This window comes from Peromyscus maniculatus, chromosome 7 (assembly GCF_049852395.1).
Source record: "Peromyscus maniculatus bairdii isolate BWxNUB_F1_BW_parent chromosome 7, HU_Pman_BW_mat_3.1, whole genome shotgun sequence".
Lineage (NCBI taxonomy): Eukaryota > Metazoa > Chordata > Mammalia > Rodentia > Cricetidae > Peromyscus > Peromyscus maniculatus.
The window spans coordinates 24625382-24641705 of NC_134858.1; the positions used below are offsets into that span (position 1 = coordinate 24625382).

General features: G+C 45.7%; 1 protein-coding gene across 2 annotated transcripts; it reads right to left on the reverse strand.

The window, feature by feature from the left end:
• Positions 1-371: 371 nt before the first annotated feature.
• Positions 372-16286, reverse strand: Acad8 (acyl-CoA dehydrogenase family member 8). Of its 2 annotated transcripts, none has more exons than XM_006976577.4 (11): positions 16122-16286; positions 11766-11866; positions 10242-10411; positions 9613-9722; positions 9166-9242; positions 8653-8790; positions 4782-4917; positions 4591-4688; positions 3840-3992; positions 3111-3216; positions 372-1071 (listed from the first exon to the last, which is right to left on the reverse strand). In XM_006976577.4, the coding sequence occupies exons 1-11, from the start codon at positions 16210-16212 to the stop codon at positions 1019-1021; spliced, it is 1233 nt and encodes a 410-aa protein (XP_006976639.1). In that variant the 5' UTR covers positions 16213-16286; the 3' UTR covers positions 372-1018. The 2 variants fall into 2 exon arrangements, with proteins under 2 accessions (XP_006976639.1, XP_006976640.1); XM_006976578.4 differs by having other exon boundaries at positions 3111-3213; positions 16122-16285.
• Between the last annotated feature and the right edge of the window lie 38 nt (positions 16287-16324).

The following is a 16324-nucleotide window of genomic DNA, read 5'->3' on the forward strand; positions in this document are numbered from 1 at the left end:
AGCATTCAGAAAAAATGTCTACTACAGTTATAGACATACATCCTTTTCTATAATCAGTGACCGTGGTTAACAAAACATCATGTACATTGTTCTTTCCTAACATCAAAAGATGGATTAGATAATCATCTGTAGCAGGGTTTTCCCAAAGTCCTAATCATTGAGTAATACTTAGACTTCCATACATGACAAATAATGCTTTGTTTGCAAAATTAATTAAAAGATGTACTTTTAAAAAGACAAACTGCCTTAGAAGAGATTCCTAATTATTCTAATATCCAATTGAATATTGAATCAAATATTTAATTATTCAAAAATCCAATTAAATATTGAATCAAATATATACTGAATCAAATCAAGTATAGTTATAAGGCTTATAGTTGAAAGAGGTAGATTTTATTTACCAAGGTACTAATAAAAGTACTTAAAAAGAGAAGCAGCCCCAAAAGAGGAAATAAAAGCCCATATAAAAATTCAAATGTTCCAAATAATCTTAGCCCTTGACATTTATTATGTGGTGGGGAGAGTAAAGATGTCTGATTCATAGCTTAGCAGTAGATTCCCACATATTTACTTCATCATGATCTGAGTTCAGGAGTGCTGTCCTGAGACCCTGCCAGTGCAGAACAGACAGCAGAAAGAGAGAGGCTGTCCACTTGCCTCCCCCAACCTCTGCCTATGCAATCAGGAAAAGCTTCATTGAGGGACCCAGACCCTAGGACAAGAATCAACGAAACGCACATCGTGTGAATCCAAGCCACAGTGTTGACTGCTTGTCTTTCCAGAATGAGGACAGCAAGAGAGCAAGTCTTCTGGCATGCTCCTCAGGGCCCTTCCAGCTCTACTGAGAATCCTGTTCCTATCTCAGAGCCAGCACACTGCTGACCACAAAGGTTCTCTATCAGAAGAGCACACCCTTCAATCTACTCCAGGATCCACTTGCAACTGAACAAGCTATCTGAGTACTCCACACTGATTGCAGCTGCACATGAACTCCAGGCCAGACTCTGCAGTTTAGGACCTAGTCCTGAAGCAGGCTTCGAGAGATCAGCATCCTCATCACCTCATTGCTACCTGCAAAGGGGAACAAGGAAGGAGTCAGTAGGTAAAGGGTAGTCATGGATTTAAACTGTTGCTTCTTTTGTAATTATCAAAAAACGACAGTGTAAGAAACAGTATTTACATTTGTTGTTGTTTGGTTTGAGACTGGCTCTAATGTAACCCAAGCTGTACTTGAACTACACATACAGTTGAGGACGACCTTGGATGTCCTTGAACTCCTCACCTTCCTGTCCCCACTAGTGCTAGCATTACAGGTGTACAACACCACACCCAGTAATATTCATGCCTTAAATTTTTTAAATTACACATATTTATTGTGTGAATGAGTGTGTGTGCGCGCGCGTGTGCGTGTGCGTGTGCGTGTGCGTGTGCGTGCCCATGCCATGGTGTGCATGTGAAGGCCAGGGGACAACTTGCAAGACTGCTTTGCTCCTTCCACCATGTGGGTCCTGGGGATCAAATTCAGGCCTTTTACCCACGAGCCATCTTGCGGGCTCCGTGAGACATTTACATTTTTTTTTTTTTTTTTTTGGTTTTTTCGAGACAGGGTTTCTCTGTGTAGCTTTGCGCCTTTCCTGGGACTCACTTGGTAGCCCAGGCTGGCCTCGAACTCACAGAGATCCGCCTGCCTCTGCCTCCCGAGTGCTGGGATTAAAGGCGTGCGCCACCACCGCCCGGCTAACATTTACATTTTTTAACACCTCTCCTGATGACAAAAATGACTGTATTAACAAGTAGAAGAAAAATGGTATAACTCTAATTTTAAAATTTTAATCATACTTGTAAAGGGATAGGAAAAAGTCCAAAGAATTTAACAACAACATATATATATATATATATATATATATATATATATATATATATATATATCTTAGATATAGAAACAGGAGTGTTTTTTTTCTTTTACTTTTTGTGTATTTTATAGATTTTCAATAATACATATTTCTTTTGTAATCAGAAAACTGAAGCATAAAATAAAACATTTGCCTTGAAGGAGGGAAATTAATAGCTCATTTTATTTTTAATAGTGGCCTTCAGTACATACAAAATACAAAGTAAAGCCCTTGCGGGAACAATAATCACATTGTCTCAAAGAAAGCCAAATCCAAACTTCCTTGCAAAAGGGTGACATTTCCCACTCAAAAAACTCTGCAAGTTTAATTTCAGTATAAGGGCCTGAGCCAAATACAGGTTAGAGCTTGTTTGGATAGAAGGTGGTCCTTTAGGATTCGAATTCAGACATAGGGAAAGCAGGGCTCAAACTGTTCCCACACCGGTGACCACAGCCTTCACTCGGTCCACTGGAGCAGAAACTCTGAGGGTGGGACCCAGGAGCCTACTTAAAATCCTCCCGAGGAAGATTATGGTGCTCACTCAGGTGTGACATGAATCCCTTTGAAGGCAGGGAAGCACAACCATAAAATACCCTACACTGTTTCACCAAGAGTCACAAGACAAGTCTCCATCCCACGCTTCCCCAGTCCTGTGACAGCCCTGGCTGCCTACACAAGCCGGGACAGAGCTGGGCTCCTTCTAGACTGACGCACTGATTGCTGAATGGAAGACGCACTCTGCACCTGACTAAAAGCTCACGCAGTTGCCCAATAGATGTCTGTAAAGAACAAAGCCACACGCTGACGATTTTACTAAACACTAGCAATACCAGAAATACTGACAAGGACGACATTTAGACAATGTGGCTGCCAAACTACTTTTGGAAGTTTAGGATCCCTGAGGTTCAAGTCCTTTACAACGGCACAAAATACCACCAGTGTGCTTTCCAACAAGACTGCTCGTGTACTAGCTTGGTTTGAGCCTTCTCTGAAATCTACAAAAAGAAGTGGCGTGATGCCTCACTCATGAGGGTGAAGCGGAGTCTCCTGGCGCCCAGCTTAGAGTGCTTCCTAATGCAGCGGGAGACCAGCTTCAGGGAAGGGCCGAGGAAAGGAAGAATGGAGGAAAAGACACAGGGCCTGGCAGGACCCCAGCTCAGAAGTACTGAGACCGGCTGGGAAGAGCATAGCAAGAGAACGACTTCTGCAAAGTTTTACCTTCTAGGATCTGGTGGACCCTGGAGTCCCGCATATACTGCTGAACAGCATAATCCTTCAGGTAGCCATAGCCCCCATGCATCTGCAAAGCCTGGTTGCAGATCTGCTGGGAGACAGGGAGTAGATAGATGTCTTTGATCCCAGGAAGCCTGTGGAGTCCTTGGCTCCCCTCCACACTCCAAACCTCAGTCTGGCAGTCGAGAACAAACAGAGCCCAAGAGAAGCTCCAGATTCTAAATAGTCAGACAAGACACAAAGGCAGTCTTCCTACTTAACCAGTCAAACAATGCACAAACATCCACACTGCTTCTTCATGTGATCCTGGAGGCAAAGCTGCCTACAGTCACCCATTGACTGATCATAGGAAGTTCATGCGCCACCTAGTGGCAATGTAGTCTCAGCGTGGAGACAGCTCCGTGCTGAAGTAAACATGGCAATTAGTGCTACATTTGGGCTATTTTGAACATTGCAAAGATGTGCTTCTTCCAGAACACATCTGAGAGACAGAGTCTTCCTGATGCATTTAACACCATGGAAAAGGCTACAAAGGCAGTAGGGAGAGCTCTCTTGCAGGCCTTTCAAAAAGTCGTTTGTAACCCTAAGCCCCAAGGTGATTCCTTCACTGTCTCAGGAGGCTAGGGTTCTATAGATGACTCATCTCTCTCAAAATCCCTAAGCACAGCAGCTCTTCCTGTCTACATCAGGAAGGCCAGAAGACTTATCACTTACAGTGAAGCATTCCTCTGTAGCAAAGAGCTTGGCCATGGAGCACAGGGCCACTGCATCTTCCCGCTCCTCCTGCAAAGCCACTGCGGCAGTACGGATCATCAGCCGGGAGGCAACCAGCCTGGTGGCCATGTCCGCTAACTGGAACTGCAGGTACTACAGCCACAGGAGAGGATGAAACCAAAAAGGACACATGGTTTTTAGACAGGCCATCTGGGATCTGATCGGGAACCACTGGTAAGACATCTTGAGCTGGCAAGCTGGCTCAGCAAGTAGAGGTCCTTACTTATACACAGATCTGACCATCCGAATCCTACCCCAAGATGACCCCATGCGTGGCAGGAAAGAACCAACACCTGAAACTTATCCAAACCTCCACATACACACTATGACATGCATGTAATTGCATGCACCTCCACATACGCACTGTGACATGCATGTAATTGCATGCACATCTGTGTGTGCGCATGCGTGTACACACACACACACACACACACACACACACACACACACACACACACATCTCAAGTTAGGTGCCTTGTCTAAGTATATCAAAGTCTTTTGCCACTTCTAAAGTCTGCTTTGCTTGGTATTACTGCCTCCTGAAAAAAGGCACAGGTACTTGTAAAACATACATTCTGATTAAGATGGGGGAAAGGTCTTCATGGGATATCAGCCCCACCCAATTCCACCAAGAACAGGGGCCCCAGGGAAGATCTCAACAGAATACAAATGCAGACCCCGGGTGTCTTACTTGGCTTCTGGCTAGAGGTGCTCCAAACTGCTTCCGGACCTTTAGGTGCTCTTGGGTAAGGATAACTGAAGCATGAGCAGCCCCAAGAGAGCAGGATGCTAGAGAGGAGGAGTCAGGACTTCAGCTGAGCCTGAATGGCAGTGGCTAGCCTCAGCTTTTGCCTTCCTTCCCCAATTCCTTTTGGGCCTCACCAACATTGATCCTCCCGCCGTTCAGTCCTTTCATGGCGATGAGAAAGCCTTGCCCCTCGCTTCCAATCCTGTTGGCCACAGGGACAGCACAGTCTTCAAAGATCACTGCGCGGGTTGGCTGGGAGTTCCACCCCACCTGGCAAAAATCAGGGTCTGGGTGGCTGCCCAAGGATTCCCCTTCCCTGTGGACAGAAGCTTGTAAAGTCTGGGTTCCAGCACCCTGGCACTTAAACCCATCAGAACACAAAACAGAAGACGAAAAAAGTTCAGATGTAAAAGTTTATCAATACTTAGAGAGATGCTTATTTCAGGTAAACAGTGTTTTGTTTATCTGTTAACATGGGCTTTCTTACTCTGTAGTCTGGGCTGACCTGTGGCATGCTCTTGCTGCCTCAGGCTCCTAGTGCCGGGGTTACAGGTATGAGTCACCATGCTTGGCTAACACAGTGTAACACATTACACAAATCTACTTTGTATACTCTAGCTACAAATACCTGTCACTTCTTGTAGGATCAGGTCCAGATCCGTCCTCATTTTCAGTGCCTCTGTGAGTGCTTTTCGTCTATGTGCTGCCAAAGCGAGCACGAAAAGTTAACTTTTAAAGGCCTTCTGAACAATCACCACATTTTCCCTAAAAGGCACTATAATTAGACAAGGTAAAGGACATGCACCAGAGAGCCCTGATGTGGCATTTAGCTGCAATGACACTCAGTGGGATGTCGCCTCACTAGAGCCAATTATACCGCATTTCCTAACCTGGCCATTCAATGACCTTGCAACGGTGTTTGAAGTCAGCCATTGAATTGGCAAATGCCACAAATACGAGTTTTTGTTCTGTTTCTCCAAGAAAAATGTCTTTCTGGAACATCACTGGATATGTCAGATGTAAGCCCAGAAAAACTTCAGAACGCTTGAAAGGCAGCCTCTGTCCCAGATCTACCTGGGCATAATTTCCATCTTTGGATAAGCTTGACTACTTTGTGACCTTTGTTTCCTTATGTAAGTGTTGACCTAGGAAGTTCGTAGATCCTCTTAGTGAAGTCTCCAACGTTTCATGCCTAAACAGAAAGGCCTCACTCCTCATCCCTGTCAGCTCCTCATCGAGGTACTCAGGAACTCAAAGGAACTTCAGGTTCAGCAAGGTAGCTCATGAAAACCAGGACCTAGACACACCGCCTGAGCTCCCTCCCACCTGGAAGACATGGCTTTTACATCATTCCTAACGTACAAACTTCTAGCCAGGCATGGTGGTGCCTGCTTGCAGGCAGCCACTAGACACAAGAAGCAGTGAAAGTAAGATATACAGAAGGAAAGAAAAGTAAAAAGCCCGAGGCTAAAGATAGATAAAGAGAAACAGGTTAGTTTAAGTTAAAAGAGCTAGCCAGAAGTGAGCCTAAGCAAGGCCAAGCATTCAAAACTAATAAGTCTCCATGTCATGCTTTGGGAGATGGTTGGTGGCCCAAAAGAAAAGGCCTGGTATGTTTTACAGACAGTCATAGAAAAAAAGTAAGTAGTTGATAAATAATAAAAAAAGAATAAGCCACATAGAGATGGGAAATACACAGAGAGTCTGGATCCTATAGAATATTATGTTGTCTTTGAATTTTTTGATTGCTGACAAGCAAAAGATAGCTGCTGGGAGACATGGGATTGTGGAAGAGACTGCTGAAATAAACCAGCCTAGATAAAATGCCTTAACTTTAAAATAGAAGTTTAAAAATGTATTGCTTTGGGGAAGAGGTTGTGCTTTTGTTTCCACAGGAAATGAAAGGCTGTGGATTCATTCAAGGTTAATAGAGATCAGGTTTAATTGGGGAAGACCCCCTGAAACCTGGTCTACCTCTACCTTCTGGAAGACCTGCATGCCTAGACAACTGTGTGAACAACCATTCCTGTTCAGTCTTTTTACTCTTCTGCATATTGTCCTCGCTTCCAGAACTCCATGACAAAACTCATTCTCCCATAGAAAGCCTCTTAAAAACTAAATCCAAGATAAAGTAAATAATTACCCTCCTATAAAGTGGGAGGTTAAAAACTCTCATTAATATTGTTAAGAATGCTAACTGAAAGAATCCAGCCCCTATCTTGCTCACTGCAACCCCACCTACACGCACCAAAATTCTTTTTTGCTTCTGAAAATAGGCAAATATTTTTGTTTTTATAATTTTGAGGTGTGTGTGTGTCACATGTAGCCTGGGCTGGCCTAGTACTTGCAATCTTACTGCCCCAGACTTCCGAATGATGGAATCATATATGTGCACCACCATGCCCAGCTGTAGAGATTCTATACAGGTAAGTCCAAACAGGGCTAGGAATGACTAAGGATTGCTGTGGGATATTACCGTGTGAAGATGTGTTGCTGTTATTGATGTAATAAAAAGCTGAACGTCCAATAGCTAGGCAGGAGGTACAGGTGAGACTTCCGGGGAGAGAAAGGAAGAGGAGAAGGAATCTCAGCATGCAGGGATGACAGGAGACACAGAGAGGAAACAGGATGTTCAAGGTGGAAGAGAAGTAACATGATAGAACATAGATGGATAGAAACGGGTTAATTTAAGTTATAAGAGCTAGTAGAACAAGCCTAAGCTATCAGCCAGACTTTCATAATTAACAATAAGTCTCCATGTTGTTATTTGGGAGCTGGCTGGAGGGACAGAAAAAGACTCCTTACAAAGGATTCTGCATCCTCCCAGGAGCCAGCACATAGTTTTGAACACTGTAGGCATCTAATAACCTGTTATGCTACAAAAGAGAGGAGGCACTAAAACCTATATATGACCCCTTGGCAGTTGTTAAGAGCCAAAAAGCATCATGAAGAAAAAGAAGAAACCCTATGTAGATGTAGGAAGTATTCAGGGGTCATTTCATAACTGACTTATCTCCCGAAACCCTGAACTAAGGACAGCAACTGTACTCCTTGTTTTGATTATCTGTCCTGAAAAAACCTCCTCACTTATCAGCAATTACATTATCACAAGTTTCCTGTTCAGGGCTTGCGTGTGGGGTTTCTCAACCCTAGGAGTATCTTAGTTTTCAAAGCACTTACAGAAACAAGTCCTGAGATGGCTGAAACATCTACAGCCTCTCCCTGTCGATGAGTGTTTTATTTTTGTCTAGAGAAGAAAAGTGTCCTGAGACTTCTGACAAGCATCAGATCTTCGGTAAGTATCTCTTTCTGGGGTAGCGAAGTGTGGTGAAAGCTGAGTTAGAAACACAGGACAAGAGCTTGGGAGATGGCCCAACTCGCAGGGCGCTTGCCGTGTCTGCACAAGGACCCGAGTTCAATCCCCAGTACCCACACGGGAAGCCAGGTGCAGCTGGGAAGGGGCTGACAGGAGGAGCCCTGGAACTCACTGGTCAGCCAGTCTCACTGACAGGGCAAGCTCCAGGTTCATGAGGAGACGCTGTCTGGTCAGGCAAAGGGAGGAGGGAGGCAGATCTCTGTGAGTCTGAGACCGGCCTTGTCTACATGAGAGCAGCCAGGGCTACATAGTGAGACCCTGCCTCAAAAACAGTAACAACACACGTAAAGGAATTAAATTAAAGGAGACCCTGGTGGGAACACGAGGCGGAGAACAATCAAGGAAGGCACCCAACATCAACGCCCCTCCAACACATGCACACGGCACAGAAACAGAGAAAAAAGACAGAACAAAAGTTGACACAGAAACAAGAGAATTTAAACAGTGGCCGCTTAGGAAATCGGCCGGCAAAGTTGGCCTTTCCCCAGGAGTCTGTTTCTTTAGCAATGACGTCTCCGCGACATACCCACTCGTGAACCTATTCCGTGAAAATGGGCAGGAGGAGTTGGTCTAGCAGACAGCACAGACAACTCATAACTTGAGTTGCTTACAATTGAGTAGCCACTCACCTTCTTCTCCTTCTTGCCAAAGCTGAGGCCAGGGGTTCCCTTCTCAACAACTACGCAGGAGATGCCTTTGGGGCCCGATCCTCCAGTTCGGCACATGACCACATAGATGTCTGACTCACCACCCCCACTGATGAAGGCCTGTGGGTGGAGAGGGGGAGGATGAGGACCAGCGAATGCAGGCGTTCTGAGCCTGACCTCTGGGAAAGCCACTGGAAGACTTCTGAGGACAGAGCAAAGGCACAAGGCAGAGAACGGGTGAACGGGAAAAGGGTGACTAAGTCCCTGATCCTCTGCCAGTGCCTACAGGACCCGGGACTTAGTCTGTAAAACTAGAAACGAGACGAAAATCCGTGCAATTGTTCTAACCGGATCGTAGAAGACACGCAGTGAGATTCTCTTCCCAACATGTAAACCTGTACATGGGAATGCGAGTCCACAGACTCAAAGGAACCGGGGGCTATCAGGAGGCATGAGGGAACGGCCCCTGGCTGCCAGGGGAGTGCACGCTCTTACCTTGGAACCATTGAGGACGTAGTGATCTCCTTGTCGTTTGGCTGAGGTCAGAAGAGAGGCAGCATCACTTCCACTTCCTGAAGTTGGGACCAAAAGGGGACAGACAGGGAAGGGCGTCAGCGAAGCTACAGCAGCTCAGCACAGCTCCACGTCCTCGAAATCTTCCTCAGAGAGCTCATCACGCACTACTTTAAAATCCGCATGGCCAAGGAATTCCGCACACTTGGTAGAAACTGCTTACACCCAGCCGTCCACTGCCTCTCTAACAAACCAGCTAACGGTGCTGTGCAGCCAGGAGGAACTCTGACTTAAAGGCCCCTGGGACCTATACTCCACAACCAAGTGCTTGGTAAACGGGTCAGGAGCCGGTGCTCAAGGCTGCTCAGTGGCCACACAGGCTCCACCTCTCTCCTTGCTGGGTGTCACTTGCAGGGGGGACAAACGCACCTGGTTCCGTGAGGCAGTAGGAAGCAAACTTCTCCATGGTACAGAGCGGTGGACAAAATTTGTGCCTCTGTTCCTCATTTCCAAAGCGATCAATCATCCAGGCACACATGCTGACAAGAAACGGCATTGGCAGAGATGAAGACAGAAAAGAGAATTGAGGGGGCGGGGATGGGGGTGGGAAAAGAAACAAAGAATGAATGAAAGCAGGAGAGAGTGGGAAAAGGAAGAGAGACAAATGAGAAGCTTCTCCTCCAAAGGAAGGGACTCGTTTAAAAACATTGCTTGAATACGTATACCTGAGGCCCAGGTGTTTCTCAGATTAACGAGTCCTAAAAATCAGAGATAAATGTACTTCCTATTACTGTCTCCAATTACTGGAGGTTTCAGCTGTAGATTGAGGAAAACTGGAGAAGTCTGCTGGTACCAAAACTGGGACTGGGGAGAAAGTCAGCAGAACCGATTCCCTAAGCACTAATATAGAAGACAACAGAATCAAACCCAGCAGCCAGCTGCAGACCCACTGTGTACCAGTACTAGCTTAGTTTTTCAAGTACAAGCAGCCCAACACGATTCATCGTCTTCTCATGTGAGCGTAGCCCTTCACCATGCTTTTGAGTGTGAATACTCACTTGTGGATGCTTATATAGGCCGTGGTGCTGGTGCAGCCCGTGGCCAAGGCTTCGAAGATGACAGAAGTATCGAGGCGAGACAGTCCAGACCCACCCACGTCTGTTCGTACGTAGATCCCCCCAAAGCCCAGCTGCGCTGCCTTCCGCATCACGTCCACAGGGAAGAGCTCCTGTGGGAGAGAGAGCAAGGCAGTCGGGAGCTGGCTCTGAGGCAGGCAATGGAGGGATGCGAGTGTCTGCATCCGGGAGATTATAGGGATTCTCTTAACTTCAAATACCCTTGCTGTTTTATAGTGGCATCCGTTAACATTATGTTCACCAAAACTTTTCTATAGGACTGCTTTGATTTCATGTGTGTCTAAATCTTTGTGGTGGTATTCTAATTGTACTGAAATGTGATTTTGATTGTATGTTAATAAATAAAGTTGCCCGGGGGTCAGAGCTATTAGAGCCATAGCAAGAGTGTGGCGGTGGTGGCACATGCCTTTAATCCCAGCACTTGGTAGAAGAGCTAGATAGATCTCTGTGTGTTTAGGGATACAACCAGCATTGGAGACATTCGCCTTTAAGCAAGAGTGTGGCGGTGGTGGCACACGCCTTTAATCCCAACACTTGGTAGAAGAGCTAGGTAGATCTCTGTGTGTTCAGGGATACAGCCAGCATTGGAGACATATGCCTTTAAGACCTGGGGGGCTGTACATACAGACAGTGACAAGGCATTCACGTATTTGGGTTTACAACCAATGAGAAGGCAGAACAAAAGACTATGAAAAGACATACACACAGGAAATAGCTCTCTTTCAGGAAGCTAGGACCACCGCAGGAGGAAGGGTGAGATTTTAGCTCTGAGCTCTGACCTCTTGGCTTTCTCTTTTACATTGGTTCTGTGTTTCTTATTTAATAAGACGGTTGGTTACATCTACAATCATTGTTCAATTAAGAAAGACAAGGGACATCTACATGATGTCTGGAATGGCTTCTATGAAAAGTCTTCTACTGTTCCAGTCAGTGATGAAACACAATGATGACAAGCAACTTGGGGAAGAGAGGGTTTATTTCACTCACAGTTCCATACAACATCAAAAGCAGTGAGGGCGGGAACTCAAGTAGGGCAGGTGGCAGGAAGTGACACAGAGGCCATGGAGGGCGCTGCTTCCTGGCTTGCTTCCCAGGCCTTACTCAGCCTGCTTTCTTATAGAACCTAGGACTATCAGCCCAGAGGTGGCCTCATTCAAATGGGCTGGGCCCTCCCACATCAATCACTAATAAAGAAAATGCCCTACAGGCTTGGCTACAGCCCCATCTTCTGGAGGCATTTCCCTAACCGAGGCTCCCTCCTCCCTGATAACGCCAGCTTGTGTCAGGCTGACATCAAACTCCAGCACATCTATCATCAGTCTTCACACCTGCAGTAAGAGTTGGGGAGTGGAGAGCAGACACTGAGTAGTTAGGACTATAAGGAGGGAGAGATGAGTCATTGCAGGAGGCCTTTGTTGGAACATCTAGCCACAAGAAGACTCCTACCTTCTGATCCCACTCCGCCATATTGGGAGCCATTTCCCGAGCAGCAAAGTCAAAGGCCACTTTCTGAAATTCTTTCTGTTCTTCATTTAGTCCCAAGGAAGCTGTGAACAGAACCAGACATATCCAATTCTAGGATGGAAGTGAGAGAGCAGTTTCACTGACAAGGAATGCCTCAAAGCTGAGGACAGACCTACTACAGCATTTCCTAGACAGACCCTGTAAAAGCAAGAGAATGGTGCCATCTATTGCGTGTTTCATTGTTTTTGTTTTTGAGATAGGGTCTCAGGCTCTAGATCAGGCTGGCCTGGAGCTCCTGATCAATCACCCTGCTTCTGCTACCCGATGTGAGCATCACTACTGGTTTCCCGGGTGGAGAAGGGACAGTTCTAACATACGCACTTACCCACATTACCCTAAGATAAAACAATTCCCGGACTTCTCTTCCTCAGTTACTAAGATACAGCGATAGCCCAAAATAGGTACAGGTCTCAGGAAAGCAATGGGGAAGAACCAGGATGCACAAAGAATCTGAGTGGGAGGAGCAGGGTGCATACAAACACTAACTCATCAAACAGCATGACTATTCTTTTTAAAACATGGTTTTATTTATTTATTGAGTGTGAATGTGTATACATATGTGGGTGCATATTGGGGTCAGAGGACAACTTTTGGGAGTGCGTTCTGCGGATTACACTCAGGTCATCAGGCCTAGTGACAGGTGCCATTACCTCCACTAAGTCATCTTGCGGGCCCACCGTTCTTCCTTTAATTCCAAGTGGGTCAGCTGCCTTTTCAAAGTTGTTTATCTCCTCTTACTCATAAATCCATTTTTTTTTTTTAAATGAAGGGCTGGAGATACAAGGCAACGCAAAGGGTTGCCTCGTTGAGGTCCCTGTTCAAGCTCAGCAACGTGAAGCAAAAATAAAAAAAAAACACTGAAGCACCCAAATGACATGTTTTCTGAAGGACTGTCCCAGCTTTTCTGCGTACATTCCTTGAAACAGCCCCACCCAATCTCTGCCTATCTGGCAGCAGCCACCGTTTCCACCAACACGTGCACTTGAAAACAAATTGAGAAATCATAATCTGTGTACTTTGGCACACTTTCCAACTACGGAAGCAATGGAATAATATGGCTATACAACCCATGGATAAGACTGGTTAACAAATAAATAAAGCTGTCTTACATCAAAACAGTTAAATCTGCAGTAGAGAAGTTGAACTCTTAGGACGTTTCTGTCTTAGCCACTAGTGCTATGACCTGGTAACTGCTTCATTTCTCAGACTGAGACAAATGAAGCTTGGGAGAACGAACCGGCAGAGTGATGGTGACAGACAAGGAGGATGGATGAACGGGAACATTTTCTAAAAACTCCTAAAACTTCCAAAGGCTGCACTAGAAGAGCATCTCATCAAAAGAAATAGCGAGAGGCACTAACGTAAGTGACCTGGTCCCCTAGTGCTAAAACACAGAGTTGATTTTTACATTCCTCCTCAGAGACCACATTCCGTAAGGAAGGTAGGGCTGAATTGGAAAGCAGGATTGTCTACCAACTAGCTAGCCAGAGTCCTTTCCGTACTTTCTAAGATGAAGCAGATTTCAAGCAGATTTCTTACTTCTAGTAAGAGCTCAAGATTTGCAGGCACTGAAAGCAAAGAACTCAGGCCAAACTCTAGTGAGAAGCAGTGACCGTTCAAGACTGGAAAAGAAGACAGAACGAATTCCAGGAGCCAGAGCAGCGGAGCAGACCCAGCAACTTGTAGAGAGGGTCAGATAGGTCTACACTGCTCACATCCATGTCTCTCTTACTGTAAGAACAACTGACTCAGGTGTGCAACTATAGGAAGGGGTGAGTGCATGCCTGTACTTAGAGGCCCAGTAAAGGTGAGGGTAGTGACGAATGCGTGCGTGCGTGTATGGCGGGGGGGGGGGGGGGGGGGGGGGGGGGGAGGCGCATGTGGATGCTCTGTAGTTATGTTCTAAGGTATGGCCCTTCAACTCGAAAACTTTGGTCATTATGATACTAACGAATACTGAAGAGTAACTACGAGGAAGAGATGGGGACATCTGAGGTGGTATGGATGTAGACGTCAAGGAAAAGGACAAGCCACTCTTGACAATAAATTACTTTGGTGCCTGCTAGCTATGCACGGTCCTTCCAAGAGCACACAAGTGTTGGCAGCGAAGTCTGTTCCTCTGGGAGTCAAAAGGAAAGCCTAGCATGGTAATTCACACCTTTAATCCCAGCACCCAGGAGGCAAAGGCAGGCGCCTCTCTGTGAGTCTGAGGCCAGTGGGACCTGCACAGAGAGTTCTAGAATATTCAGGGCTACACAGTAAGACCCTGTATCAAAAGGGGGGTGAGGAAGGAAACTTAGAAAGGAAAAGGTGTGAGGATTCTAGAGAATGCTTCCCTAAGAGATCCAGAGCAGAAACCTGAGGATATCACCCTTAGGAATATGGTGTGGGACAAAAAAAAAAAAAAATCAGTTTTCTTACTGGAGGTGCTGGGGAGAGGGAGCGTCAGGCCATTTTTCTTGCTTTCTTGTACAAGCGCTGTTATAGCTCATAGTTTAATGCTCATCGGCAAAAGAATTGGGGGAAGAATGCAGCTGAGAGGTAATGCCCTTGCCTAGCATGTGTGGTACACACACACACACACACACACACACACACACACACACACTTAAATGGTAATAATTCAAAGACCTTAAGATATAAAGAAGTGCTGTAGAATCTTACTTCTAGTAAGAGCTCAATACAGAGTCTGTTGTTACATGTTTTGTTTGGTTCTAGTTTTCTGAGATAAGACTCCAACTCTGTTAGCCCAAGCTGACCTGCAATTGACTACATAGTTCATGTTGGCCTCAAACTTGAGGTAATCCTCTGTCTAAGCTTCCGAAATACAGGAAGTACAGGTATGAGTATTAATAAATCATTATTATATTATGACAGAATGAAGGGATACTTCTTACGACAAGCAAGTTCAGGTAACCCAAGACTTAGAAATTTAGAATTTCATTCTAAGTAAAGAGTAGCTGCATATAAGTTATATATAAGAAAACACAATGTATAATCACATATTCTTCTTACATAACAAATACAGTTGATTTTAGAAACGGAAAAGATCCACAGTAGGAAAATACTGCTTAGAGGAAAAAAAAAATGGAGATGGCAAGCTAAATAGTCATGCTTATAACCCCAGCAGGGGTCACAGAGGATCATGAATTCAAGGCCAGTCTGAACTACATGGCAAATTCAAGAACAGCCTGGGCTGTATAATGACACCCTGACTCTAAAAAGCAAAGTGACTGAGCTAGGTCCCCAACGCCAATACCTTCTTTAAAAAGAGTGAAAGAGTATCTAAGTTGCTCAAGTGAAACCACCACTTCCTGGGGAAACTCACATTTTGTTCATTTGCTGGTGGGACAAACTCTTACTAGCTTTGGCATGAAATGGGGCAACATGGTTTACTCAGCTCTTAAGTGCCTGAGTTGGGCAGTGCCTTTAAAAGGGTCTCTGGTCTTCTACAGAAAACAGTCTTCTATGCCTTCGTGTGAGTTTATAGACATGTTCTCAATCAAGGTCATACTGCCATAAACAATGAATACTTATTTTAAGTAAATAAAAATCACTTCTAAAATTGCTTCAGAAGGAAAAAGTGGGTTTTTTTTTTTGTTGTTGTTGTTGTTGTTATTTTAAGTGATTGACAGAACTCACAAACTGGCTGGGTGTCCCACAGTCTGCGTGGGTGGCCAACACGCCTTGTTACATTCAAGTTTTCTGCCAGGTTCCTAAACAATCAGTTTGTAATCTCTGATAGTGTTTCTCAATGTGGTAATCTTTGTTTTTCCTGCAGCAGTTCTACAGGATAAGTGTTTTCTGCTCACAATTATAAATTAGGAAACCCACGTATGTGAGCAGAGCTTTTCATATATCTCGACCAGCACTCATAGTCTTACTTTCTTGCTACCTTGGGAATCTATTGCTATTACTTCAACCAACCAAAGTCACAATTTCCTTCACCTTTATAAAGCATGGGCCGGGGCTGGGAGGGGGCACTGGACTGGACTAAGAGCCGGTCGCAAAGACCACACGGAGCTGGTCCTGGGAGCAGATCCTGGGATATGGGAGGAAGCAGGTTCGGGAGACAGGACTGGTAGGGGAGAGGGAAGCGGGTCCGGGACGGGACAGGGCATAAGGAAGAAATGAGTCCGTCAAGGGACCCGAGGACTGGACCGAGGGAGTCGGGTGTATGTGTTAGGACGAAGCCCAGAAGCAGCAAGCTGTCAGAAACCGGGATCCGCACAGATGCCCACCAAAGTCCCGCTCTCCCTTCGCCCAGACGAGCCTTACGATCAATGCAGAAGGTGACGCTCCGGTGGTGAGCCTGGGACCGGAGAGCGGCACGCAGACAGCCAAGGCGCCGGGAGCCACACCGCAACATTGCCACAGCTGCTTCTAGTCCTCAGACCCTGGACCAGCTCGCTCGGGCCAGAATTTGCAGGTCGCGATTTTCCCCGTGGCACCCTGGGAGTTGTAGTCCATCAAGGCCTTGA